Genomic DNA, 26,978 nt, shown 5'->3' with positions numbered 1-26,978 from the left:
CCATTATTAAAAAATGTTCTGTTTCCGGTCCACCGGTCGAGTGAGTGCCGTTTGTGCGGTTGAAATTGTTTTTTTTAACGCTGGTTTTTCGATGATTTTTTTTTAAAGAGATTTTTTGGCCTTTTTTCACCTTTATTGGATAGGACAGTGTAGAGACAGGAAATGAGCAGGAGAGAGAGAGACCGGGATCGGGAAATGACCGCGGGTCGGAATCGAACCCAGTTCCCCGGATTTATGGTGTGGCGCCTTATCCGCCTGAGCCACGACGCCCCCAGGTTTTTTGACATTTTTTTCGGGTTCGTAAATCTAAAATCGAACTTGACATTTCCGCATTCCCAGGGCTTTCCACTAAGGCTCATACTAGCCAGCCATGATAAATAAGTAGCCAGCTGGGGGGGAGTAAACACAAAATAAACTCCTGTGCATGCAGTTCCCAGGATTAAATGTATTTTCCACAGACCATTTATTTATTCACTTTACTCAAATACAAAGTAAAATGGCAGTAAATCTTCTTTCTTTTCTTGCGTATTGCATCATGAGGCGTTCCTGGCTTGTAAATCTCTTATTTCCGGTGCATGACACATTCACGCAGCTGAGCATGCTATGAATTAACAACGACAACGGTCTGCAGTGGGGCGACACAATTACACACTCAGCCAACATTTCTCCATTTGTGTATGAAAATACACTCCAACCACTCAGTTTGGCTTCATTTACAACCAACGGTGTCTTTTGATGCCAGCACGTAATTGAACGAGAGAAGACTGGTTTACTGGAGACAAAATAAGCGTCATCTCTGCTTCTGTTCCTTCCGACACACTACTGCCTCCGCCGAGTGCGCGCGCACACACTGCATGTCGGGGCCGCGGATGAGTTACTCTCCCTTGATCAAGGAAGTCGGCGGGGAATTTGTGGTTATTATCGGTACAAACAGCGCGAATCACAACTTAAATGAGTGCGGTTCAGTTTGACATTATTGTCAGTCCGTTAGATAAACATTTAATTTTATTAAAATCGAAAATTAATATTTAGAGCCTGTGGGCTACAAAAATAATGGTCATTAAAGTAGCCGGCTGGACTTAATTGTGTGGCCGGCATTCGGCGCTTGTGGAAAGCCCTGCATTCCGCACAGAATATAGAACTGAATCAGCTCTGCGCATGCGCCATGCGGCACAAAAAAATGGCAGCCACCATGAAGGAAGGAGATCCGGAGTTTTCAAACATTTGCTTAAGTGTGAAATTGCAAAATGGTATTCTAGCGAACAACAAAATAAAGATTCAGAAAAACAAATCATTCAGTGATCATTTTAATAGTGTAATTTCATCCGAACTAGGCCTAACGCTCAATTTAGAACTACAAAAAGTCCGTGTGTCGGACATTTTAAGTACCTTTGTAAAAGTTTTGCAAATGTTGCAGTCAGCATTTAAAATGCTAATTTAAAGTTTTTGTACAAGTTTCAGTTGATTAAACCGTCATATTTTATTAAATGTGTCTGCTTTTGTAATAAAAAAGTACTGAAAGAAAAAGCAAACACAGCATTGCGATTTCTTATCCATCCATATAAAAAAAAAAAATCAATCCCTCCCGACTGAAAATTTTTTTTGCTCACCCGGTGGACAGGAAACGGATTTTTTTTTAAGGATGGCCTAACGTCTTGAATACTTACGCACGCTCCAGATTTCTGTTTTTTTCATCTAATTATTCTTTGTGTGACAATAAAAAAAACAATGTGCACCTTTAAAGTGGTCGGCATGTTGTGTAAATCAGATGGCGCTAACCCTCCAAAAATCCATTTTAATTCCAGCTTGTAATGCAACAAAACAGGACAAACACCAAGGGGGAGGAATACTTTTGCAAGGCAACTCAGCAGGCACCAGGACAAACTATTTGTTTATTCTACAAATCTGTACTGTAAATTACTGATGAAACTAAAGGGTCCTCACTGTCCAAATGGAAATTGCTGTTTAACCCAGTGTCTGTAGTCTGGGCGGTACGGTGGTGTAGTGGTTAGCACGGTCGCCTCACAGCGAGAAGGTTCTGGGTTCGAGTCCAGCGGCCGGCGAGGGCTTTTCTGTGTGGAGTTTGCATGTTCTCCCCGTGTCTGCGTGGGTTTCCTTCAAGTGCTCCGGTTTCCCCTACAGTCTAAAGACATGCGGTTAGGTTAATACACTGAGTGCAGAATTATTAGGCAAGTGAGTATTTTGACCACAACATCCTTTTAATGCATGTTGTCCCACTCCAAGCTGTTTAGGCTTGAAAGCCTACTACCAATTAAGTATATCAGGTGCTGTGCATCTGTGTAATGAGAGGGGGTGTGGTCTAATGACATCAACACCCTATATCAGGTGTGCATAATTATTAGGCAACCTCTTTTCCTCTGGCAAAATGGGTCAGAAGAGAGATCTGATAGACTTTGAAAAGTCTAAAATTGTGAGATGTCTTGCAGACGGATGCAGCACTCTTGAAATTGCGAAGATGTTGAAACGTGATCACCGAACAATCAAGCGTTTCATTGCAAATAGTCAACAGGGTCGAAAGAAGCGTGTGGGGGAAAAAAAAGGCGCAAAATAACTGCACATGATCTGCGGAAAATCAAGCGTGAAGCTAACAAGCAGCCATTAGCATCCAGTTCTGCCATATTCCAGAGTTGCAACATTCCTGGAGTGTCAAAGAGTACAAGGTGTGCAATACTGAGGGACATGGCCAAGGTAAGGAAGGCTGAAAAACGACCACCACTGAGTAAGGCACACAAGATAAAACGTCAAGACTGGGCCAAGAAATATCTTAAGACTGATTTTTCTAAGGTGCTGTGGTCTGATGAGATGAGAGTGACTCTTGATGGGCCAGATGGATGGGCCTGTGGCTGGATCAGTAATGGGCACAGAGCTTCACTCTGACTCAGACGCCAGCAAGGTGGAGGTGGAGTACTGCTATGGGCTGGTATCATCAAAGACGAGCTTGTTGGACCTTTTCGAGTTGAGGATGGACTCAAACTCAACTCCCAGACCTACTGCCAGTTCCTGGAAGAAACCTTCAAGCAGTGGTATAGGAAAAAGTCAGCATCTTTCAAGAAGAACATGATTTTCATGCAGGATAACGCTCCATCTCATGCGTCCAAATACTCCACTGTGTGGCTAGCCAGTAAAGGTCTGAAAGGTGAAAAAATAATGACATGGCCCCCTTGTTCACCTGACCTAAACCCCATAGAGAACCTGTGGTCCATTATAAAACGTGAGGTCTACAAAGAGGGAAAACAGTACACCTCTCTGAACAGCGTCTGGGAGGCCGTGGTTGCTGCTGCACACAATGTTGGTCGTGAACAGATAAAGAAATTGACAGAATCTATGGATGGAAGGCTTTTGAGCGTCCTCATGAAGAAGGGTGGCTATATTGGTCACTGATTTGTTTTTGTTTTGTGTTTGAATGTCAGATATGTTTATTTGCAAATCTGGAGTTGTCATATCAGTGTACCTGGTGAAAATAAATAAGTGAAATGGCTACATATTTGGTTTTTATTAAGTTGCCTAATAATTCTGCACAGTGAAAGTTACCTGAACACATACATATTCTCCTAAAATGGCCAAAACTAAAAACACCCCACTCTAACTTCCATACATATTCAGCTTTGATATTTATGAGTCTTTTTGTTTGATTGAGAACATAGTTGTTGTTCAATAATAAAACTAATCCTCAAAAATACAACTTGCCTAATAATTCTGCACTCCGTGTATGGGACGGCCTTGGGCTGAGGTGCCCTTGAAGTGCTTCAGATGGGTTAAATGCAGAGAGGAATTTCACAAGTGTGTGATGAATAAAGTTGTGCTTTCTTTCTTTCTTTCTTTCTTGAAACCTAAATGTTTCTCAGTCAAATGTCATGAAGAGAAGCAGTATAATTATTTTATACCTCTTCTATTTATTTATTTGTTTTTTTCCCTAACAGGTAAAGGACATGGTTTATCCATCACTCCTCTCCCTGCGGGACACATGCTCGGTGGGACCATTTGGAAAATAGTAAAGGATGGAGAGGAGGAGATTATTTACGCAGTGGATTTCAACCACAAGAGAGAAATGTAAGTTGATGTGCGCTTTACATAGAAATATAGGGTTTCGGATTTATGAAATGAACCACTTTTCTCCAATTCTACCACAATTACTCCAATTCTAAGGTCTCTTCACTGGCTTCCAGTAAGCTACAGAATTGACTTTAAAGCATTGCTGCTGGTGTACAAATCTCTAAATGGTACAGGGCCCAATTACCTCTCTGATATGTTGCAGCGGCCTAACCCAATCAGATCTACCAGATCACACCAGCAAAATTTACTGGTAAAACCTGTTGTTAAAACAAAGTGTGGTGAAGCAGCTTTTAGCTACTATGCAGTGCAGCTATGGAACCAACTGCCAGAGGACATCAAAAATGCTCCTGCTGTTGGAAGCTTCAAATCTAGACTAAAGACCAAGCTGTTCGCAGATGCTTTCTGCTAACTGATAAATATTGTCATCTTTACATGTTTTAAACTTTACTTAACTTTTACAGTCTCTGCATGTTTTAAACTTTACTTAACTTTTATTCTATTTTATTCTGCTGTTTTTTTTACTGAACTTTTACTTCATTTTATTATTTTATTTCTACTATTGTTTAATTCTTATTATTTTTCTTCCCCCTTTATTTTATGTAATTTTATTTTCTATTGTTTACTGTTTTGCTTTTACCTCTGTAAAGCACATTGAACTGCCACTGTGTATGAAATGCGCTATATAAATAAACTTGCCTTGCCTTTTCACTTGATCTTGCAGTCACCTGAATGGTTGTTCCCTTGAGGGGATCAGTCGTCCCTCCCTGCTCATCACTGACTCCTTCAATGCCACTTACGTGCAGCCTCGCAGGAAACAGCGTGATGAGCAGCTCCTGAGTAAGTCCTCACACCCTCTCAGCACGCGGAGTTGAAAACGACTGTCCAAATCAGTGCATTTACATCGTTTGTAGGCGTTTGGAATAAATTGGTGATTCGGTGTTTATAATATACAAATATCTATCTCGTGTGTGCACTCCAGGATTATTGGCACCTCCTGTAAAGATGAGTAAAAAGGGTTAGAAAAAAATCCCAACTTTTGATGAAGTCGCTTCATCTCACATTGGGGGAAAAAATGAGAGAAATCCAACCTTTAATTGAAATAAATTTATTCAGAATTAAGCAAATCCCTCCAAGAAATAACTGTTTTCTTCAACAGCATGTGCCCCAGTTATTGGCACCACTGCATTTAATACTTTGTACAATCTCACTTTGCCAGTAAAACAGCACTGAGTCTGTCCTAGAACATCAACAAGGTTGGAGATACAGAGCAGGGCATCTGAGCCCATTCCTCTTTACACAGTCTCTCCAGATCATCCAGGGTCCGAGGCCCTTTCTTGTGCTCTCTGCTCTTCAGCTCACTCCACAGGTTTTCAGTGGGGTTCAGGTCAGGGGACTGAGATGGCCAGGGCAGAAGCTTGATTCTGTGGTCAACGAACTATTTTTGTCTTGATTTGGACCAACGCTTTGGATCATTGCCCTGCTAGAAGATGCAGTGACGACCCAGTTTAGTTTCCTCTCAGAGGAGCCAGATTTTGATTTAAAATGTCCTGATAATTCATGGAGTCCATGATGCTGTGTACCCGAACAAGGTTTCAGGGCCTTTGGAGGAAAAACAGCCCCAAAACATCACAGAACTTCAACCATATTGAACAGTTAGGATCGGGTTCTTTTCATTACAACCATCCTTGTTTTTACACCAAACCCACCTTGAGTGTTTATTGCCAAAAGGCTCTATTTTTGTTCCATCAGACCAGAGAACACAGTTGTAGTAGCATTTCGCAAACTTCAGGTGCTTACGTTTGTGGTTAACTGACAGAAAAGGCTTTTTTCGGATAGACCTTCTAAATAATCTGTTGGCGTGGAGTTGGAGTCTGATGGTGGTTTTGGAGACTTGGAAACCCTAAAATTTTACTTTTTCTTGTAATTCGCCAACAGCGATTCTTGGGGATTTTTTTTTTTTTGCTTCTTTTACTATGCTCCTCACTGTACATGAGGGCAAAATAAACTTGGGTCCTCTTCCAGGTAAGTTTGTACTGTAACAGTTCCAAGTGATGTCCACTTTTTTTTTTAAATTATTATTGCCCTAACAGTAGAAATGGACACTTTCAGGCCAGTAGCTTTTGTTGATGACCATTCCCTGACTGATGGTCAACGCACTTCTCCCTCATTTGGTTTGTGTGTTCTCTTTTCTTTCTTCCATGTTGATGGATGATTAAGGGAATTTGGCCTCTGTGTCGCCTCATATTGTACCCCAGTTAATCACCAAGCGATGAAGTGTTTCAGGTGTTGTTCTGTACCATTCTTCCTGCAAAAAGGTCTTAAGGTGTGCAACAGTACGAGACCTGTCGTCACATTTTTCGTTTCAAAATTTATCACGCGTTCTTTATTGGGACAAAGGGGACAGACACCCTCTTCTTCCACAGCCATGCCTTTGTAATGTGTGCAGAATGTGGTTTTGTATTGTCTTGTTGAAATCTCCCTGGAAAAGATGTCGTCTTAAAGACAGCATATGTTGCTCCAAAATCTCAGTGTATTTTTCTGCATTAATGCTCCATCACAGAAGTGTAAGTTACCTTTGCCAAGGGCACTGACCCAACCCCATACCGTAACAGACCCTGGCTTTTGGACTTGTTCCTGTTAACAGTCTGGATGGTCCTTTTCGTCTTTGGTTCAAAGCACATGGTGCCCATTTCTTCCAACAAAGACCTGGAATACGGATTCATCTGACCACAATACACTGTGTGATGGTCCGTCCCAGATGCCTCCAAGCCCAGAGAAGTTGACGATGCTTCTGGACGCAGTTAACATAAGGCTTCCTTTTTGCACAGCCAAGTTTTAACTGGCATTTGTGGATGTAAGTCTATACTGTAGCGCTTGACAAAGGTTTGCCAAAGTAATCCCGAGCCCATGTGGTTCTATCAGCTATAGATGAATGACGGTTCTTGATGCAGTGCCGTCTGAGGGATCGGAGATCATGGGTGTTCAGATTAGGCTTGAGCCCTTGCCCTTTCTTCACTGAAATTCCTCCAGATTCCTTGAATCATTTAATGATAATATGCACCATAGAGGGTAAAAAATTTACAAGTCCTTTTGTCTCTTTCTTTGAGGACCATTGTTTTTAAACATTTCAATCATTTTCTCACACATTTGTTGAGAAACTGAAGATCCTCAGCCCATTTTTGCTCCTCAAAGACTAGGCCTTTCCTGGATACTGATTTTGTACCAAATCATGATTGCAGTCACCTGTTGACCTCACTGGTTTCATTATTTAATTGTTTTACCTCATTACTAGCCCTGAATTGCCCCATCCCAACTTCTTTTGGAATGTGTTGCAGGCATGAAATACAGGAATGGATGTTTATTAACAAATGAAATGAAGTTGACCAGACAAAACATGAAATATCGTGGGTTCATACGGTCTCTGCAATGAAATACCAGTCAAAGTAGATTTAGAAATCACCGGTTATTATTTATTTATTTAGTTTTTAAATTTGCGTTTTCTTTACCGTTCCAACATTTTTCTGATTTGGGGTTGTACGTTATAGCAACTGTAAACAGTTAAGATGAAGAAACCCAACTTATCACGTTATATAGAAACTGGAAAACAATAAGCTCCTCCAGGGATGAGAGTTTTCCGCTTTTCGGCGGATTTCCGCTTTTTCTGAGCAAAAATCGATATTATGCCAAATCCGTTGAGATTTTTTTTTCATTGAGGGGGGTTGGGGTATGTTCCTTCGTGATACTCAAGCGTACGACGATGTTACATGTTTACATTTTCGCCATCTTTAGTCTCGTTAAGTCTCGCGGTAGAACACGTGTTACACGTGTTATCTACAATGTAATTGGCCAAAACATCGCTGGCGAGAGCATGATAGCCAATCATAACAGTTCTTACAAGAGTGTGGGAGAGAACAATAGCCAATCATAACAGTTCTTACAAAAGTACCCGCATCTGTTCTATTTTATCGAAACTTGCACATGTTCATCGTCGCTGCGCTTCAAAAATACGTTTCTCTTTCGTATCGGCTTTTTTACTCAAAATGCCGAATACAATTGACAAGCGAGACGAAGCGAAGGTACGTGAAATCGATGCTGGTATAAAAAACAGAGAGAGGACTGACAAGCTCTTGTCTTTGGCCAAAAGGCTGAAGAAGTCGAAATGATTAAATGAAAATGAGAAGTGACTGTGAACTATAAATAATTGTATAAAGTGTACACAGACATTGTCCCATAAACTTAGCATTCGTTTGATTTAATACATTGAACATGTATATGATGGTCAGTAAATCTGAATTAATGCTGACAGTTTTGAAAACTTAAATATTTCAAAAGACTTTGAAATCATATGCAACTAATGAGGACATAGGGTGACTGACCTTTTCTCCCTAAGAAATTTTATTTAATATATGAACATTTTGATAATTAATAAAACTTAAGTTTAATGTGAATTTAGTTTGTCATTTTTGTTGATCATAAATTATAACCATACCCTTGAATGTAGAATGTGATTTTATTTTGAATTCAAACAATACTCCTATTGATTTGAAACATATTTTCATGTAAATATATAAAAAAGACGACAGATTTTTTATCTACTACAGCTCAGATTGCAGGAAAAGTGGTTTGTAAGGCCTTATTTTTCAAAATTTTCCTGGGGGGGGGGTATCTCTCCCAGACCCCCAGCTTTGGGCACCATCTTGTTTTCTGTTTTTTTGATGACCACCCACTCTCATCCCTGTCCTCTGTCCCGAAGACTTTCTCAGAAAACTTTGACCAATAAAATGCACCGACACTGCAGAATCCATATCAATAATTAGACATCTTTGTTCCAAAGCATTTTTTTTAATGCTTTCAGTATTAACATTAGATTATATGGCATGTCCCTGTGAATGTGTTCCTACTATTGAAATGATAATGCATCAGAATGAAGACGTTATTTAAAAAAAAAAAAGGTGATTAGAGTTAGCACTACTGTTAGAGCTGCTGTTATTGAAAATGAAATAATGCCTGTGCTCTGGTATCAAAACATTTAAATATTTTCGCATAAACAGTATGTCATTTTCCATTTGTATTTAATATACAGCCCCTCTCAGGGAGTCTGCTGTATTTTAATGCTCAGCACCACACTCTAACATTCTCCTCTTTGCAGCAAACATCATGGAAACGCTGCGTAATGACGGCAATGTGCTGATCGCAGTGGACACTGCAGGCCGTGTGCTGGAGCTTGCTCAGCTGTTGGATCAGATCTGGAGGACGAAGGACGCAGGTCTGGGTGTCTACTCTCTCGCCTTGCTCAACAACGTCAGCTACAATGTGGTGGAGTTCTCCAAGTCTCAGGTAATCAAGGACAGGGGTGTTAGAACTATCCCAGGGTAGTACCTAAGGGGTGTGACTTGTGTAGATTCACAAGAAACAAGTACAGTGCTGCTTGAAAGTTTGTGAACCCTTCAGAATTTTCTATATTTCTGCATGAATGTGACCTAAAACGTTGTCAGATTTTCACACAAGTCCTAAAAGTAGATAAAGAGAACCCAGTTAAACAAATGAGACAAAAATATTACACTTAGTCATTTATTTATTGAGGAAAATGATCCAATATTACATATCTGAGAGTGGCAAAAGTATGTGAACCTCTAGGGTTAGCAGTTAATTTGAAGGCGAAATTAGAGTCAGGTGTTTTCAATCAATGGGATGATGATCAGGTGTGAGTGGGAACCCTGTTTTATTTAAAGAACAGGGATCTATCAAAGTCTGATCTTCACAACACATGTTTGTGGAAGCGTATCATGGCACAAACAAAGGAGATTTCTGAGGACCTCAGAAAAAGCGTTGTTGATGCTCATCAGGCTGGAAAAGGTTACAAAACCATCTCAAGAGTTTGGACTCCACCAATCCACAGTCAGACAGATTGTGTACAAATGGAGGAAATTCAAGACCATTGTTACCCTCCCCAGGAGTGGTTGACCAACAAAGATCACTCCAAGAGCAAGGTGTGTAATAGTCGGTGAGATCACAAAGGACCCCAGGGTAACTTCTAAGCAACTGAAGGCCTCTCTCACATTGGCTAATGTTCATGAGTCCACCATCAGGAGAACACTGAACAACAATGGTGTGCATGGCAGGGTTGCAAGGAGAAAGCCACTGCTCTCCAAAAAGAACATTGCTGCTCGTCTGCAGTTTGCTAAAGATCATGTGGACAAGCCAGAAGGCTATTGGAAAAAATGTTTTGTGGATGGATGAGACCAAAATAGAACTTTCTGGTTTAAATGAGAAGCGTTATGTTTGGAGAAAGGAAAACACTGCATTCCAGCATAAGAACCTTATCCCATCTGTGAAACATGGTGGTGGTAGTATCATGGTTTGGGCCTGTTTTGCTGCATCTGGGCCAGGACGGCTTGCCATCATTAATGGAACAATGAATTCCGATTTATACCAGCGAATTCTAAAGGAAAATGTCAGGAACTCTGTCCATGAATTGAATCTCAAGAGAAGGTGGGTCATGCAGCAAGGCAACAACCCGAAGCACACAAGTTGTTCTACCAAAGAATAGTTAAAGAAGAATAAAGTTAATGTTTTGGAATGGCCAAGTCAAAGTCCTGACCTTAATCCAATGGAAATGTTGTGGAAGGACCTGAAGCGAGCAGTTCATGTGAGGAAACCCACCAACATCCCAGAGTTGAAGCTGTTCTGTACGGAGGAACGGGCTAAAATTCCTCCAAGCCGGTGTGCAGGACTGATCAACAGTTACCGCGAACGTTTAGTTGCAGTTATTGCTGCACAAGGGGGTCACGCCAGATACTGAAAGCAAAGGTTCACATACTTTTGCCACTCACAGATACGTAATATTGGATCATTTTCCTCAATAAATAAATGACCAAGTATAATCATTTTTGTCTCATTTGTTTAACTGGGTTCTCTTTATCTACTTTTAGGACTTGTGTGAAAATCTGATTATGTTTTAGGTCATATTTACGCAGAAATATAGAAAATTCTAAAGGGTTCACAAACTTTCAAGCACCACTGTATACATTTGGTTAAAAAAATCTGATGCAAAAATGGTAAAGTTTCTCATAGTAATGCTTTAAGATCACCCTGACCGATTTCTTTGTTATATGTTTGCATGTTGTGCTTTTTTCAGAGTAATTAGACTTTCACTTGGAAAATTTACCATTGCACTTAACACTTTTTAACGGGCAGTCCAGTGCTTCTTGTGAATGTACGGGGTCGAATGAGGAAAATGAGTTTCAGTAGTGTTGATAAATTTGGGCCGAACACACCACAGGGTGGGTTTTTTTTTCATGTGGTTAATTTGCACATCAATATACTTTTTACAAACTGTTTTTGTCTCGAATACTTTCACACAGAACATGAATATTATGCAGCGAAAAAGCAACTTTTTTTCACGTTGAGCGTTTGGGTGCTTGTTTTATTATATCCCTGCTCCAAATGAGGGGGAGCTATACTGGTTTACCTCTGTCTGTCTGTCCGTCCGTCCGTCCATCCATCCGTCCGAAACATCCTTTTCCTCAGCAGCCACAAATCATAGCCACTTGGTACCAAACTTCAGCTTGGGGTTCTATATCGTTTTCAGGTCTGTCCCACATCAACTTTTCTGTTTACCTGCTGAATGTATTTACAAAACTTATAGCGTGGATTTACAAAATTTACGTAACTTTTTTTCTCCGCAACTACAAATCACAGCTGCTTGATATTTGGTACCGAGCTTCAGCTTGGGGTTCTATACCGTGTATACCATTTTCAGGTCTGTCGCACATCAATTTCCTGTTTACCGACTGAATGTATTTGCAAAACATGTAGGGTGGATTTTGATGCCATTTCAAAATGATGGTTTACCAGGATGCTATTTGAAATCCCTGGGGAGAGACACTGCTCTTTACTTACTTGCTTCAGGGTTAATTATTTGTTGAAGTCAACATTCATAATAAGTGTCCTATTTAGGGATGGCGAAAACTAAAAAAAATCTTGACCGACCACCGAGCCTCATTAGCCGGTTAAAGTCGGTTAACCTATGAGTTTAATGGATGCAAACCGCGCGCCTTTTGGCGGATGCCGCCTTTTTCACGGCTGAATTGTGCAGATCTGATTTTTTTTGGGGGGGGCGTTGGAGTGTCTGAATAATTTCAACGGCATTTGCTTATTTAGTAATTTTAATACAGAATTTACTCTGATGAAATTATTCAGACACTCCAATGCCCCCCCCCCCCCCCCCCCCAAAAATCGGATCTGCGCGATTCAGCTGTGAAAAAGTCGGCATCTGCGCCTTTAGTTTGTGTGGAGAGATATGATCTGCAATAACATGCATTGTTGGCTACAGACCAAAACATACTTTCAGAATGCACTGGCCAAGGCAGGACTAAACTCGATGCGCCTTCTAATAATAATTAAAAAAAAAAACAGAATTTGTAAGCTAAAAAGCCTGTCTCTACACTTTTCTCTTGCCGAGTGGCAGCTGTTTTCAACTGGGGCGGGAGGGCGGGACATGACTGAATGGATGTTTCTGATTTGTCATCTGTCTTCAACTGGGGCGGGAGGGCGGGACATGACTGAATGGGTGTTTCTGATTTGTCAGCTGTCATCCTTACACCACATGGCATGCCCCAAGCGTTTACAACACAGAATTCCAGGTTCTCCGCTCCAAAATCGGCAGCTTCAAAACGGTTGATTTTTTTTTTTTTTTTTTTAACCGACAACCAAAAAAAAATTAACCAGTTGACGTTGATTCGGTCAACCACCGGTCAAACGGTCATCGGTTAACATCCCTAGTCCTATTCCTTCGATTGCTTGCATTCTGATATAAGTGAGAACTAAGTGAGCAGTAGCTCACAGTTGATCTTGTGTTTTTTGTTTTTTTTTTTTTTGGGGGGGGGCGCTTTTGGGCCGCAAATAAAGGCGTCAACCAGTCAGACATCATGTGGTGACCTAGGAGACAGCCGGCAAAACAGCCTCTATTGTAGTAGCAGTAATTGGCTATGCGCTGGCGTTACTCGTGTCTGGGAATTGAATGACTATATTTCACCCACGAACTCGACACCACGAGCATAGCTTTTTTTTCTTTTTGCCCAGTATTCTGTGTCTCTGCTTCAACTCTTGAAATAGATAATAAGACTCTCCCTGTTATCATTTGTACCCACAACTTTTCCTTCTTGAGAGCATATCTGTAATTATTATCTTCACTACTAGATGACTCCATCATTCACTCAGGACACTACTGACAATCAAGGCATGAAACGAGCATGAAATACAACGAGAAGTGTTCTCTGTGCATCACAAATTTGTGTCACATCCAGTGTATAAAGGCCATTACACCTGTCTTGTTTTCCTTTCTTCCTTAGGTTGAGTGGATGAGTGACAAGCTGATGCGATGCTTTGAAGACAAGCGCAACAACCCGTTCCAGTTCCGCCACCTGTCTCTGTGCCACAGTTTAGCAGACTTGGCACGAGTGCCGAGTCCTAAAGTGGTGCTGTGCAGCCAGCCCGATCTGGAGTCTGGATTCTCACGCGAGCTTTTCATTCAGTGGTGTCAAGACTCCAAAAACTCCATCATCCTGACATATCGTACCACTCCAGGCACACTGGCACGCTACCTTATAGACCACCCCGGAGAGAAGATGATAGATTTAGAGGTGAACTTTCTACAGACTAATAGTAATATAATTACAGTATTTAAAGGAGAACTGAAGTCATTTTTAAACTTGCTTTATTTCTTAATTAACGTGTTGTTCAATTACGTTTTCGGTTTTAGTAACCTTATGTCGTGACTCGTATTGGCAACTAACTGCAATAAGATATTATACTTATCGGCCTATTCGTTTTTTAGCCGTGTTGAATTTAGTTCGTTTGGTCCACGGCAGGCGTCACTTATCCGTGCGATCTTCACGAGACTTGTGCGAGACTTTGAAACGTGACGTGTCAGCCTAGCCTGGGCCCGCCCATCCTATGTGTGACGCAACACGAGGGCCTGTTGCGAGCTTAGTCTGGCAAGGCAAGCTATCTCCAGCTCTTCCAAGCTCCCGAAAAATCGGGAGCCAATCAACTTTGAGCATCTCCAACGGCCGTGGGTAGAGGCGTGTTCAAGGCAGTGACGTAGTAGAACTGCGACCGGAAGCCATAGATTGTTTACAGAATCTATGCCGGAAGCGCTTCATTCACTAGAAACATTACGAACTTGGAGCAGCGGCAAGCCTTTGACACAGCGGTAGATGCTGTATTGAAAGCATTCAACGGGAAGTTCTCATTGAAAACGGAGCAAAGAGCAGCCCTGGAGGTATTTATTGAAAGGAAGGACGTTTTCGCCTTGCTCCCGACCGGCTTCGGTAAGAGTTTAATCTACCAGTTAGCCCCGCTGGTAGCAGTTTCCGTCGCGTCACATACGTCAGAGGAAAGAGTGATGTGATTGGTTTAAAGGGCTGATGACACGAACATGACTCTGCAATTTCTTAAATAAACTATAGAACATGGCAAACATGTTAGATTTCTGTTATAATTACGTGAAAAGAAGCTGTTGTTACGCAAATATCCAACTTTTAATTGCACAGCGCATGAAAACTGGGTCCGTGGCTCGCGGCCATGTTGTGACGTCAGCGGGAGAACACGCTGCGGTTCACTGGCTGTTCTACTCTGGTTCTACTCAATGGAAATGGCGCATGAAAACGCCGGTGAACTCTAGTGCTAGCTCTTCCTCTTCTGGGAGTCTAGAATTGTGTTGATCTCTTCCGAATAGAATCTATGATAGCCTACCCTCTTTACCCTTTGCCTCTCGTTGCTAGGTGGCAGTTACATGAAAGCCGCAAGCTTTCACAAGCAAATACATGACTGATATCACGCCGACTTTGATTACATTTATGATTATCATGTAGAATCTATAGCTCTACGTACCTTTATCTTATGTCGTTTCACAACACATGTTCTGACAGGAGGACTGTCTTTGGATCCGGCATAGCTACTAGTAGACCCCCTCCGGAATACTGGCAGTGTTGCCAGATTGGGATTTTTCCCGCCCAGTTGAGCGGTTTCAAGTGCATTTTGGTGTGTTTTGAACATATTTTGGGCTGGAAAACTTCAGCAGTATGTGGCAACAGATACTGCTGACGTTTTCCAGCCCAAAATATGTTCAAAACCCACCAAAATGCACTTGAAACCGCTCAACTGGGTGGGAAAAATCCCAATCTGGCAACACTGTGTAGGCACTGCTGATGGTAGTAACACACGTTTGTGCTGAACTGAACACCCAAGAGATTCTTTTAAGCTGGGAAGGGTGTCAAAACAATCCAAATCGAAGTGTTCAGAGCGCAGGACGGATGTTGGTGAGGGCTCCCACTTGTCACGAGTGCGCCTGACTTGCTTCACCCACTTCGCATGCAGCTCGGGATCTCTGGGAAACTTGAATAAACTTACCCCATCCTTGTAGGTTTTGGAGCAAAAGCCAGCAACACAATGCGAAAGCATAATAACTTTTATTTATATATATATATATATATATATATATATATATATATATATATATAAAATAATGTATAATAATAATACTAATAATGACGAACTGAACACCTGTCGCATCAACAGTAAACTGGTAAGTTAGGAGGAAGGTTCTTTCGCTGACGTCATATAGCCCCTCCTCCTCTTTCGTCTCCTGGGTGCTGCAGCCCCGTCAAATTTGCCCAAATAGCCGCGTTTTTTATCATAACTTGTAAAATAGGCGCCTTCATGAATTAATATATGGATCATCGGAAATTACTTTTTATGTTATAAAACATCGCCAAAGATGTCAAAAACGTGTCATCAGCACTTTAAGCTTCGTCACAGCCTTTTCTGGCTTCGACCAATAGCAAACTGAGGCATTTCAGGGAGGCGGGTCAACCACGCGCTTTGGGAAACGGTTAGGCTTAATATCTTTGCCAGACCAAATGCTCGCAGAGCTTTGAAGTCGCGTTAGCCAGACTAGTGTCAGCCAGGTGTCCGTGCCGCCATTTTGAAAACTGTTTTCTAAATGAAATATTGCACAAAAACGAGTTTAAATGACGATTACGGCCTACTTTTTTCAAACATTTCTGATTGCTATCAAAACAAACAAAACTTCCGGTTTGATTACGTCAGCATTCGAAAGAGGGAGCGCACGTCTTTTGACGACGTTGGCAGATGTCGGTCACTTTGATTTCCGCTGTACGTTTTACTTCCGTCCTACGATGTCTCGCACAGGTCTCAACGAATCTAGTTTACGGCCGTTGTTTTGACATATGGACTGATATATTACAGAGCATATTTCAAACACTCATAACTTGCTATAGCAGCGACAAAATAGCGATCAAAAATGCATTCCGATATTTAATAAAATGAGAAATAGAATTTTGATGATGATAAATTTGCCTTCGGTTCCCCTTTAACAGACATCAGGGTTCCCCAATTAGTTTTCCCCCAACGACTAAATTATATCAAGCATGCCAAGCCAAGGGCCAAAACGTCCAGGGTTAAGACATCGTGCCAGGATGTCTATGAAAAATAGACATCCTGGCACAAACAGACCTTTTTATATCTGGCTCAAACCAGAAATGTTTTTATTTGCTGTGCCTCTAATAACAAAGATAGGCAAAGGCAAAGATAACTGTGTCAGCTTTTCCACAAAGGCCGGACATGTCCGAATACAACAGTAGCATTAATGCTGATTGTTACAGAACAAACATCTGCAAGATGTCCAAACAGTTTTCCACATACACAGCTATCAGCAGCTCCTCTACAACCACATAACCCTCAAGAAGCCAAATTAGACCGTGAACAGAGTCACACTGGAGGACACAGGCTCTCAGACACAGGAAGACAGACAGACAGAGATTTTAAAACTTTTAAAAATACGAGGTTAGCTACCACAATAACACACCAACACATTAGGGCTGCTCGATTATGGAAAAAAAAATAATCACGATTATTTCAGTCAGTATTGAAATCACGATTATTCAAACGATTTTTTGAAACAATGCATTTATTCAGCATTTCTCTTTAAAACAAAAAAAACCCCTCTTTGATCATTTACGTTCACCTTTCTTTCAAACTGAAAATAAATATAGTCTAGAAAAACTTAAGTTTGCGATGTATAAAACAAAATAAAAATATTCTTTTGACATAAGACAGAGAAAAACAAATGTACATAGGCTGCATGTCTTTGGCTAAATAATATGCGATGGATGCTGTGAGTGCGTTGTGCCTCTCCGAACTCGTGGCATTGTAGAGAGTGGCTGAAATGGATGGCTGCATTGTCTTGTTGGTTGTGGCGGCATCGGCTTTATCTTTTTGTTTGTTTTTTGTTGTTTCGTCGTGAATAACTTTATGGCTCAGTTTCAGGTGGTTGAAGAGCAGTGACGGCTGGTAGTCTTTCAAACAGGGGAGGCTGGTCGGTTACGATATTTCCAGATTTTAAAAGAAAAAACACATCAATTTTGCCCATACTCTTGCCTCTGATCTGGCTGATTGTTGGCAGTGTCACAAACTGTGAAATAACAGGTTCTTTTGGCCCATTAGCCTACTGTCCAATATACATGATGGTGGTGTTGGAGGGGTATATTTTTTAACATTTTATATTTTAAAATTGTGGCATGTTGTTTAAAAATTGACCTCGGCTGTGTTTTTGTTTAAAAATGTTTTCCAAATTGTAGCGGTGTTTAATTCATATCCAGAAAAACATATATTCCAATATAATATACTCAGCATAAACATTTTAAATAGATTCTATATTTTTGGTCCATCCATGACATATTACTAAAGTAGCCTATTTACTGTTGTTGATGTGGGTCACTTGCTGTTAGCCAATTCACTTTCTCGTACCAGGAGAGCTGAAAGGAACGAGTATTATTCCCTACCTTTTTCACCAAGTCAATTTGAGGCGTTGGTCTACCCTGCTCTTTAATTTTAATTTTTTCCTCAAAAGGAAGACTGGCAAATGGCTTCGCCAAAATTAAATCAGCAATGCTTGGCATCCGTGCGCAGCTTTCTTGCTAGCTGACTAGCCCCCTCAAGTTCAAGTTCAGTCACTCAAATAAACGAAATTTCTGGAACTAAGATAGCAAACTTGACAACACTATATTTACACTTTATTTACAATGAAAATATATACAAACTAAAAAAGCTGGTAGAAACCGTATGTAATGAATGAAATCGAAATGTAAGCCGATCTCTTACAATACACCACAGCACTTGCGAATCCGCATGGGACTGAACTGATGTTGCCAGATACTGCTGACGTTATCCAGCCCAAAATATGTTCAAAACCTGCCAAAATGCACTTAAAACCACCCAATTGGGCGGGAAACCGCCCAATCTGGCAACACTGTACCGCTGCCTGTCCTATAGTTGAAACGAGCTGTCAATCAAAGAAAATATCCGGCCGCTTTCACCAATCACCAGTCTCCTCGCGGAAACTGCCATGTCCCTCCCATGTGAGGCTCGGAGTCCGTGGGCGGGCATTTTCACAGTATTTGTCCAATAACCGTCTTGCATTTTGAGATTGAAAAGCGCAGAGCTCCCAAATGCCGTTGAAGTCCATTGAGGCTGGGAGTCCGTGAGACTCCGTGGGCGGGCATTTTCGCAGTATTTGTCCAATAATCGTCTTGCATTTTGAGATTGACAAGCACATAGCTCCCAATCCACTGAGGCTGGGCTGCATCGCGCTGTCACGAGGGGGAGAAACTCACGCACACATTAGGCGAACTGGGGAAAGTTATAACGGAATGATTTCGGAATGATTTCGCACTGTAGTTGGGTTGAGCACATATATTTCTATGATTCTGGATCTGAAATAGCAATGTTATAAGGTCGGCTATAACATAAGCCTAGCACAATTCATCCTACACGATGTTCGTCATTTTTAGAGGAGGCTGAGCCTCCCTCGTTGTCTTGGAGCAATCGCCCGTGTTGAAGAGGTTTGTAGTGTTGCCAAGAGGCGCAGATACTACCTTATTGCAAATCTTACACACGATGCGCTTCTGTTCCACGTCGGATTCTTCGAATCCAAAGTGATCCCGTATTACAGACGTTTTTCGTCCCTTTTTGTCGACCAACCGATTCTGCCCTCCTTCTGTCATCTTGCGAGCCTACCTCGCGCCAAACAATTCACAATCTCTCCTCCTTTCAGCTGCGTGAGTGGAGAGCCATAGAGACACACACACACCGCTTCCGCCGCGTGAGTGTTGTCGGCAAGTCTGCGCATGGGCCCGCGGGAAGGAAATGTATTGCGTGTGCGCGTCCCCGACAAATGGCAAAATAATCGTTTCAACTCGATTATATGAATTTTGAGATCGTTTGACACAAAAATCGAAATCGTGATCAAAATTCGATTAATTGCACAGCCCTACAACACATTGCATTACATTAATGGCATTTAGCAGACGCTCTTATCCAAAGCGACATGTAACATAACCAGAGCAGCCTGGGGAGCAGTTTTGGGCTGGGCGCCTTGCTCAAGGGCACTTCAGCCATTCCTGCTGGTCCAGGGAAACGAACTGGCAACCTTTTGGTCCCAAAACTGCTTCTCTAGTAATTGGGCCATGGCTTCCTCCGTTGTTATTTGTTTGACACTTTTAAAACTCACGCTTAAAGTCCACATTGTTCTTGGTTTCAGAGAGTTACTGATTATCTGTTATCTCCGCTTGTTATTACCAGGAAGTGACAGGCGGCTTTAGCTAGCTAGTCGAGGACCGGAGAGAGCGCACACATCTTCTGACATCTACACGTGCATTACGCCATAGATCGGAGGTTAAGTGTGGGATGAGGAGTTCAAAATAAAGTAGAGAAATGCACACTTGATTTCACATGTCGCACACTTTATTAACGTGTTATGACCGGTGCGTTAGTGCCAATGGGTTGGTCCAGGCCAAACATTTGGCTCTTGCAGCCTGGACCTGGCCTGTGGGCTGCCATTTAGGATCCAGGGTATTACAGTGTAACAGGCTTGTGGTACTCGAGTCCGACTCATGCCCCAATTTTAAGGACTTGTGACTTGACTTGGGGCGGCACAGCGGTGTAGTGGTTAGCGCTGTCGCCTCACAGCAAGAAGGTCCGGGTCCGAGCCCCGTGGCCGGCGAGGGCCTTTCTGTGCGGAGTTTGCATGTTCTCCCCGTGTCCGCGTGGGTTTCCTCCGGGTGCTCCGGTTTCCCCCACAGTCCAAAGACATGCAGGTTAGGTTAACTGGTGACTCTAAATTGAGCGTAGGTGTGAATGTGAGTGTGAATGGTTGTCTGTGTCTATGTGTCAGCCCTGTGATGACCTGGCGATTTGTCCAGGGTGAACCCCGCCTTTCGCCCGTAGTCAGCTGGGATAGGCTCCAGCTTGCCTGCGACCCTGTAGAACAGGATAAAGCGGCTACAGATAATGAGATGAGATGACTTGACTTGGACTTGAGCACTGATGACTTGGATTCAGACTTGTACATTAACTGCATTCGGACTCGTAAATTAGAGACGAGGACTCGGGTTTTTTCTTTATTTTTTTGTACCATGCCATAATTTGGCAGAAGATATTTATATCTACGTTCATTTTTATACTAATTTTGCACAAGAGTGTCGCACCTGCGCGCCTTGGCATGTGCATCAGATAGATTCTCGGGCACGCTCCAGTCAACATGCACGCCGTAAACGATTTGCACCTGCACACGCCTGTGAAAACACTTTTACTTTGCGAAGTACTGAGTTGCATTGTCGATACATTACATTACCGAGCATTATTTCCTTGTTTGGGTTCCTGATCCCTGATTTCCTGTTTCTCGTCTTTGATTCTGCCGAGTCTCCGATAGCCTGTTTGTGCTTCACTCGACCTATTGCCTGTTTCACCGTTTTACGATTTTGCCTGCCGTTCTGGATTACCTTCACTTGTATTAATAAACACACCTTCTGCACTTACACCCGTCTCCCAACCATCTCTGACAGAATACTTCACACTCCCTGATAAAGAGAAGCACATTCACCTGTTCATACGTCATGTTCAGGAACAAACTAATGTTAATGGTGTTAAAACAGCCACCGTCAAATGGTGCAGTTGGAGTTTTGGACTCGACTCGAAATTTTCTTTAATGACTTGACTCGAACTCGAGACTGGATTTGGACTCAAGGTTTAGTGATTCGACTACAACACTGCAGTGCTCTACACATTTCCTAAAGTTGTCATTAATTAAAGTTGTCATTCATGGAGAAGACTCGCACCCCTTTTGGTACTACCTTCAAAATGCCATTTCAGCAGCCTGTACTCTTGTGGTCGAGTTTAGTGTTTGTTCTGTTAGTCTTGCAGTAGTGTTTAGCCTTACATGCTCTGCCCTGCCTGTTTAATGTCTTTTTTACACACTTTTCTGGCCCAAGCTTCAGAATCTTGAAGGTTGCAATGTGATTGGCTTATTGCACTTCTGAATGCTGGTTTCCAAAGGGAATACATACTTTTGAGCCCCATGAAACAATGAGCTATTCAGATGCTGTTCACAGTAGTGCGCCATCCCGGATGTGAGACTGCCCTAGAAACGTTAACAGATACAGTATGGTACAACACCGATTCCAAAAAAGTTGGGACAAAGTACAAATTGTAAATAAAAACGGAATGCAATGATGTGGAAGTTTCAAAATTCCATATTTTATTCAGAATAGAACATAGATGACATATCAAATGTTTAAACTGAGAAAATGTATCATTTAAAGAGAAAAATTAGGTGATTTTTAAATTTCATGACAACAACACATCTCAAAAAAGTTGGGACAAGGCCATGTTTACCACTGTGAGACATCCCCTTTTCTCTTTACAACAGTCTGTAAACGTCTGGGGACTGAGGAGACAAGTTGCTCAAGTTTAGGGATAGGAATGTTAACCCATTCTTGTCTACTGTAGGATTCTAGTTGCTCAACTGTCTTAGGTCTTTTTTGTCGTATCTTCCATTTTATGATGCACCAAAAGTTTTCTATGGGTGAAAGATCTGGACTGCAGGCTGGCCAGTTCAGTACCCGGACCCTTCTTCTACGCAGCCATGATGCTGTAATTGATGCAGTATGTGGTTTGGCATTGTCATGTTGGAAAATGCAAGGTCTTCCCTGAAAGAGACGTCGTCTGGATGGGAGCATATGTTGCTCTAGAACCTGGATATACCTTTCAGCATTGATGGTGTCTTTCCAGATGTGTAAGCTGCCCATGCCACACGCACTAATGCAACCCCATACCATCAGAGATGCAGGCTTCTGAACTGAGCGATTCAAGAACTTCAAATTTTGATTCGTCTGACCACAGAACAGTTTTCCACTTTGCCATAGTCCATTTTAAATGAGCCTTGGCCCAGAGAAGACGTCTGCGCTTCTGGATCATGTTTAGATACGGCTTCTTTGAACTATAGAGTTTTAGCTGGCAACAGCGGATGGCACGGTGAATTGTGTTCACAGATAATGTTCTCTGGAAATATTCCTGAGCCCATTTTGTGATTTCCAATACAGAAGCATGCCTGTATGTGATGCAGTGCCGTCTAAGGGCCCGAAGATCACGGGCACCCAGTATGGTTTTCCGGCCTTGACCCTTACGCACAGAGATTCTTCCAGATTCTCTGAATCTTTTGATGATATTATGCACTGGAGATGATGATGATATGTTCAAACTCTTTGCAATTTTACACTGTCGAACTCCTTTCTGATATTGCTCCACTATTTGTCGGCGCAGAATTAGGGGGATTGGTGATCCTCTTCCCATCTTTACTTCTGAGAGCCACTGCCACTCCAAGATGCTCTTTTTATACCCAGTCATGTTAATGACCTATTGCCAATTGACCTAATGAGTTGCAATTTGGTCCTCCAGCTGTTTTTTTTTTTTTTTTTTGTACCTTTAACTTTTCCAGTCTCTTATTGCCCCTGTCCCAACTTTTTTGAGATGTGTTGCTGTCATGAAATTTCAAAATGTCTCACTTTCGACATTTGATATGTTGTCTGTGTTCTATTGTGAATACAATATCAGTTTTTGAGATTTGTAAATTATTGCATTCCGTTTTTATTTACAATTTGTACTTTGTCCCAACTTTTTTGGAATCGGGGTTGTAGTTTTCCTAAGTGTTGTAGGAACACCGCTTTCTTTTACAGTTGCAACAAATGCAAATTAGGTTTCACTTCTTATTTGCAAGCACATGCTAGAAGGCAAAATCGCACCTGATAGTCCTGAATAATCCAGCACCCTACCCTGTTGTGACATATGGAAACTGAAATGATTTCTTGTCTGCTTAATGTTTGTCTCGTCACTCGGTTTAAATGCAACAGGCTGCTGGCTGGTTCATTTCTTCCCTTTTTGTTTTGTCACCAGATAAGAAAAAGGATCAAGCTAGAAGGCAAGGAACTGGAGGAGTATCTGGAGAAGGAGAAAATAAAGAAAGAAACTGCTAAAAAACTGGAACAAGCAAAAGAGTGAGTCCCCCAGCTCTACGAATCAGATTATTAACCGGTTATTATGCTTCATGTAAATGGAGCTCTGAGGAACGGTGTCGGTTAAATACCCAAGTAGTTTGTAAACCGTTAGACTAAAACACTTTCTAATTGCTCAGGGTGGATGTGGACTCGAGTGATGAGAGCGATATGGATGATGATCTGGAGCTGCCTGCTGTAGTGAAGACCAAACATCATGATCTGATGATGAAAGGTGAAGGAGGGCGTAAAGGAAGCTTCTTCAAACAGGCCAAGAAGTCGTACCCTATGTTCCCTACTCATGAGGAGAGGATTAAGTGGGATGAGTACGGAGAGATCATTAGGTCAGTTGTGTCTGTTTCTCTCTCTCTAAATCATCCCCCGCTGGCCAAGAGGCCCGAAGGGGGATTATATCATGGCGATGTCTGTCCATCCATCCCGGGAAGGGTGCTCGCCTTCTGAAATCAACTCCTCTCACAATTTTTGGAGGAATTTCACCAAACTTGGCAGGAATCTTTGTTATATGTCGGTAATACGCATATTGCAATTTTGTTAAATTGGGTCACATTTTACCAGAGTTACAGCCCTTGATTAACAAAATTATACTTTGACAATTTCATGAGTGCGTGTTTTCCTTCTGACGTCAACTCGGTTCTCCGTTTTTGGAGGAATTTCATGAAACTTGGCAAAAGGCATTGTTATATGACGCGGTACGCGGTGGTCCGGACTACCGTTGTGGTCCGGACCACGCCGTTTTCAGGTGTGGTCCGGACCACCAAGTTCAGAAGACAAATAAAAAGTCTTACTGTGAAGTTGGTAAAATTATTTTTCACTTCCCTCGTGGCAGCTCCCGCTTTTTTACATGCGTTAGAACTGGTATCTTTTATTGCGCGTGTGTTTTACGCATGCATTTCTCTTCCGGTTTGAGAAAAAATAACAAATGATGTACGACTTTGTAAAAAAACTCGTATTAAATGACAAACACAGTATGATTTTGGTAAGTTTTTATTTATATCGTAATATAATACAGCATACGGTGAACCGGACCACAATCCAGGAAAAATAATTAATTAATGCCCTCGTTTTGTATGGAAAATACGGTGATCCGGACCACCGCGTACCGCGTCATATGTCGGTAGTACGCATATTGTAAGTTTGTCCGATTCGGTCGCATTTTACCAGAGTTACAGCCCTTAATTAACAATCTTGTACTTTGACAATTTCATGAAGGTGTGCTCGCCTTCTGACATCAACTCCTCTCACGATTTTTGGACGAATTTCTCGAAGCTTGGCAAAAGGCCTTGTTATATGACGGTAATACGCAGATTTCGATTTAATTTCGTTTGTGAAAATTTTCCCAGAGTTTTGACCGTTGATTAAATAACTCGTACTTTGACAATTTCATGAGGGTGTATGTTCTTCTGAAATCACAATTTGTGGAGGAATTTCACCAAACTTGGCAGAAGGATTCTTTGTTATATGACGGTTATACGCAGATTGAAATTTCGATTAATTTGGGCAAATTTTCCCAGAGTTATGCCCTCGATTATTAACAAACGTGTACTTTGGCAATTTCATCAAGGTGTGCTTGCTTTCTGAAATCAACTTCCCTTACAATTTTTATCCCCCGCTGGCTGAAAGGCTCGAAGGGGGATTATGTCGTGGTGATGTCTGTCCATCCATCCATCTGTCCATCCCAGGAAGGGTACTCGCCTTTTGAAATAAACTCCTCTCTCAAATTTTGGAGGAATTTCACAAAACTTGGCAGGATTCTTTGTTATATGTCGGTAATATTCATATTGCAATTTTGTCCAATTCGGTCGCATTTTTACTCGAGTTATGACGGAGTTGCCAGCGACGGGGGGGGATATTGTGCTCTCGGAGCACTCTTATGTAATTTCTCTTCTGTAGATCCTGATTTTTCATTTTTTCTGTCTGCTGAGTAATGCGTTTCATTGCTATGTTTGGTATGGGATCCCTTCCAGACCCGAGGAGTTTCTGGTTCCTGAGCTGCAGGCCACAGAGGAGGAGAAGAGCAAGCTGGAGTCAGGCCTGGCTAATGGAGACGAGCCCATGGAGCAGGACCTTTCTGATGTCCCCACCAAGTGCATATCCATCAAAGAGACACTAGAAATCAGGTTAGTACCCCTCTTCCTGACTGTCTAATATAAATAATATATTAGACAGTAATATATAACTAATATATTATAAGCGACCATCATCGTCAATTTCTATTTCTAACTCCTTGTCTGCTTTTATCAATGCAACAAGCTCTTGAGTCTTACATTTAAGTGCAGAGTTTTTTGTTTTTTTTTCCCCTCGTCACACTTGCTTATTTTTTTCCCTTTTAAGTTTTAAAGCTGTCATAATTCCAAACTACTGAATTGTGAATCTTATGGTAACTGGAGCTTGTCAATGATATTTTTCGCAACTTTTCATATACAGCTTTGTTGCATCAAAATTAATCAGAAATATTCCCAATGAGGCTGTAAAGATCTCTCTTAAATAGTCATTTCATTAAGATGTTCGTATTTCTATCCCCAGAGCTCGAGTCACTTACATAGATTACGAGGGCCGTTCAGATGGCGAGTCCATTAAGAAAATTATAAACCAGATGAAGCCCCGACAGCTGGTTATTGTTCACGGACCTCCAGAAGCTAGTCAGGACCTGGCCGAGTCCTGCAAGGCCTTCAGCGGTAAAGATATCAAAGTTTATACACCCAAACTGCAGGAGACCGTGGACGCCACCAGCGAAACACACATCTACCAGGTAATCAGAAGTTAATATGCGAATAAACCTGGTTTGCGAAGAAGCCTGGGTTTTAGTTATAGGTTTATTTAGTATGTACAGTGTATTTAAGTATTTATGTGAAATAAATAGCGTGTTTAATTTTAATTACGTACAATAAACGTATACCTTCATGGCTGCTTGAGCATCTGTATACCAACTCGTTAATGTGATTATCAGCCAATCATGTGGCATCAGCATCATACAGGAAACAGTGTAATCTTAGCGATTTTTATCATGGCATGGTTAGTTCCAGATGGGATGGTTTGAGTATTTTAGAAACTGTTGGTCTCCTGGGGTTTTGACACACAACGCTGTCTAGAGTTTAGACAGAATGGTGTGAAAAAACATCCACTGAGTGAAATGCCCACACAGTTCTCAGATCAGCTGGATAAGCAAATTAAGTTGAGCAGTGTGTTTTCTATTCTGTCTGGTACAGTTCTTTAGTTTAGAACACTTAATCAGTATTGTAGTCGAGTCACGAAACCTCGAGTCCCCAGTGTTCAAATCCAAGTCATTAAAGAAAATTTCAAGTCGGGTCCGAGAACAAGACTCCGCCCGCACCATGTGACGGTGGCTGTTGCTGCCTTTATCAGGGCTGTGAAAATTCCGCGAATTTGGCCGCCAAAAATATAATTTTAGTAAATCATCTAATTTTGCAATAACAAATTGGGGGGGGGGGGGGTGTTGTCTACCGACCGCTA

The 26,978-nt window shown here is 41.7% G+C and overlaps 1 protein-coding gene across 4 annotated transcripts in view; it reads left to right on the top strand.

Moving 5' to 3' along the window:
• The window catches only part of cpsf2 (cleavage and polyadenylation specific factor 2), a 48,554-nt gene that overhangs the window by 15,935 nt on the left and 5,641 nt on the right, over positions 1-26,978 (top strand). For all 4 annotated transcript variants that reach the window (XM_060917866.1, XM_060917864.1, XM_060917865.1 and 1 more), the window contains exons 5-12: positions 3,942-4,071; positions 4,796-4,911; positions 9,224-9,411; positions 13,428-13,718; positions 23,389-23,489; positions 23,627-23,830; positions 25,472-25,624; positions 26,031-26,256. In XM_060917866.1, coding sequence (XP_060773849.1) covers positions 3,942-4,071; positions 4,796-4,911; positions 9,224-9,411; positions 13,428-13,718; positions 23,389-23,489; positions 23,627-23,830; positions 25,472-25,624; positions 26,031-26,256 — 1,409 coding nt within the window. The remainder of the gene's footprint in view (positions 1-3,941; positions 4,072-4,795; positions 4,912-9,223; positions 9,412-13,427; positions 13,719-23,388; positions 23,490-23,626; positions 23,831-25,471; positions 25,625-26,030; positions 26,257-26,978) is intronic.

The sequence above is a fragment of the Neoarius graeffei genome, chromosome 3 (genome assembly GCF_027579695.1).
Source record: "Neoarius graeffei isolate fNeoGra1 chromosome 3, fNeoGra1.pri, whole genome shotgun sequence".
Taxonomy (NCBI): domain Eukaryota; kingdom Metazoa; phylum Chordata; class Actinopteri; order Siluriformes; family Ariidae; genus Neoarius; species Neoarius graeffei.
The sequence above is the reverse complement of the archived record's forward strand: the minus strand, read 5'-3'. Positions and strand labels throughout refer to the sequence as shown.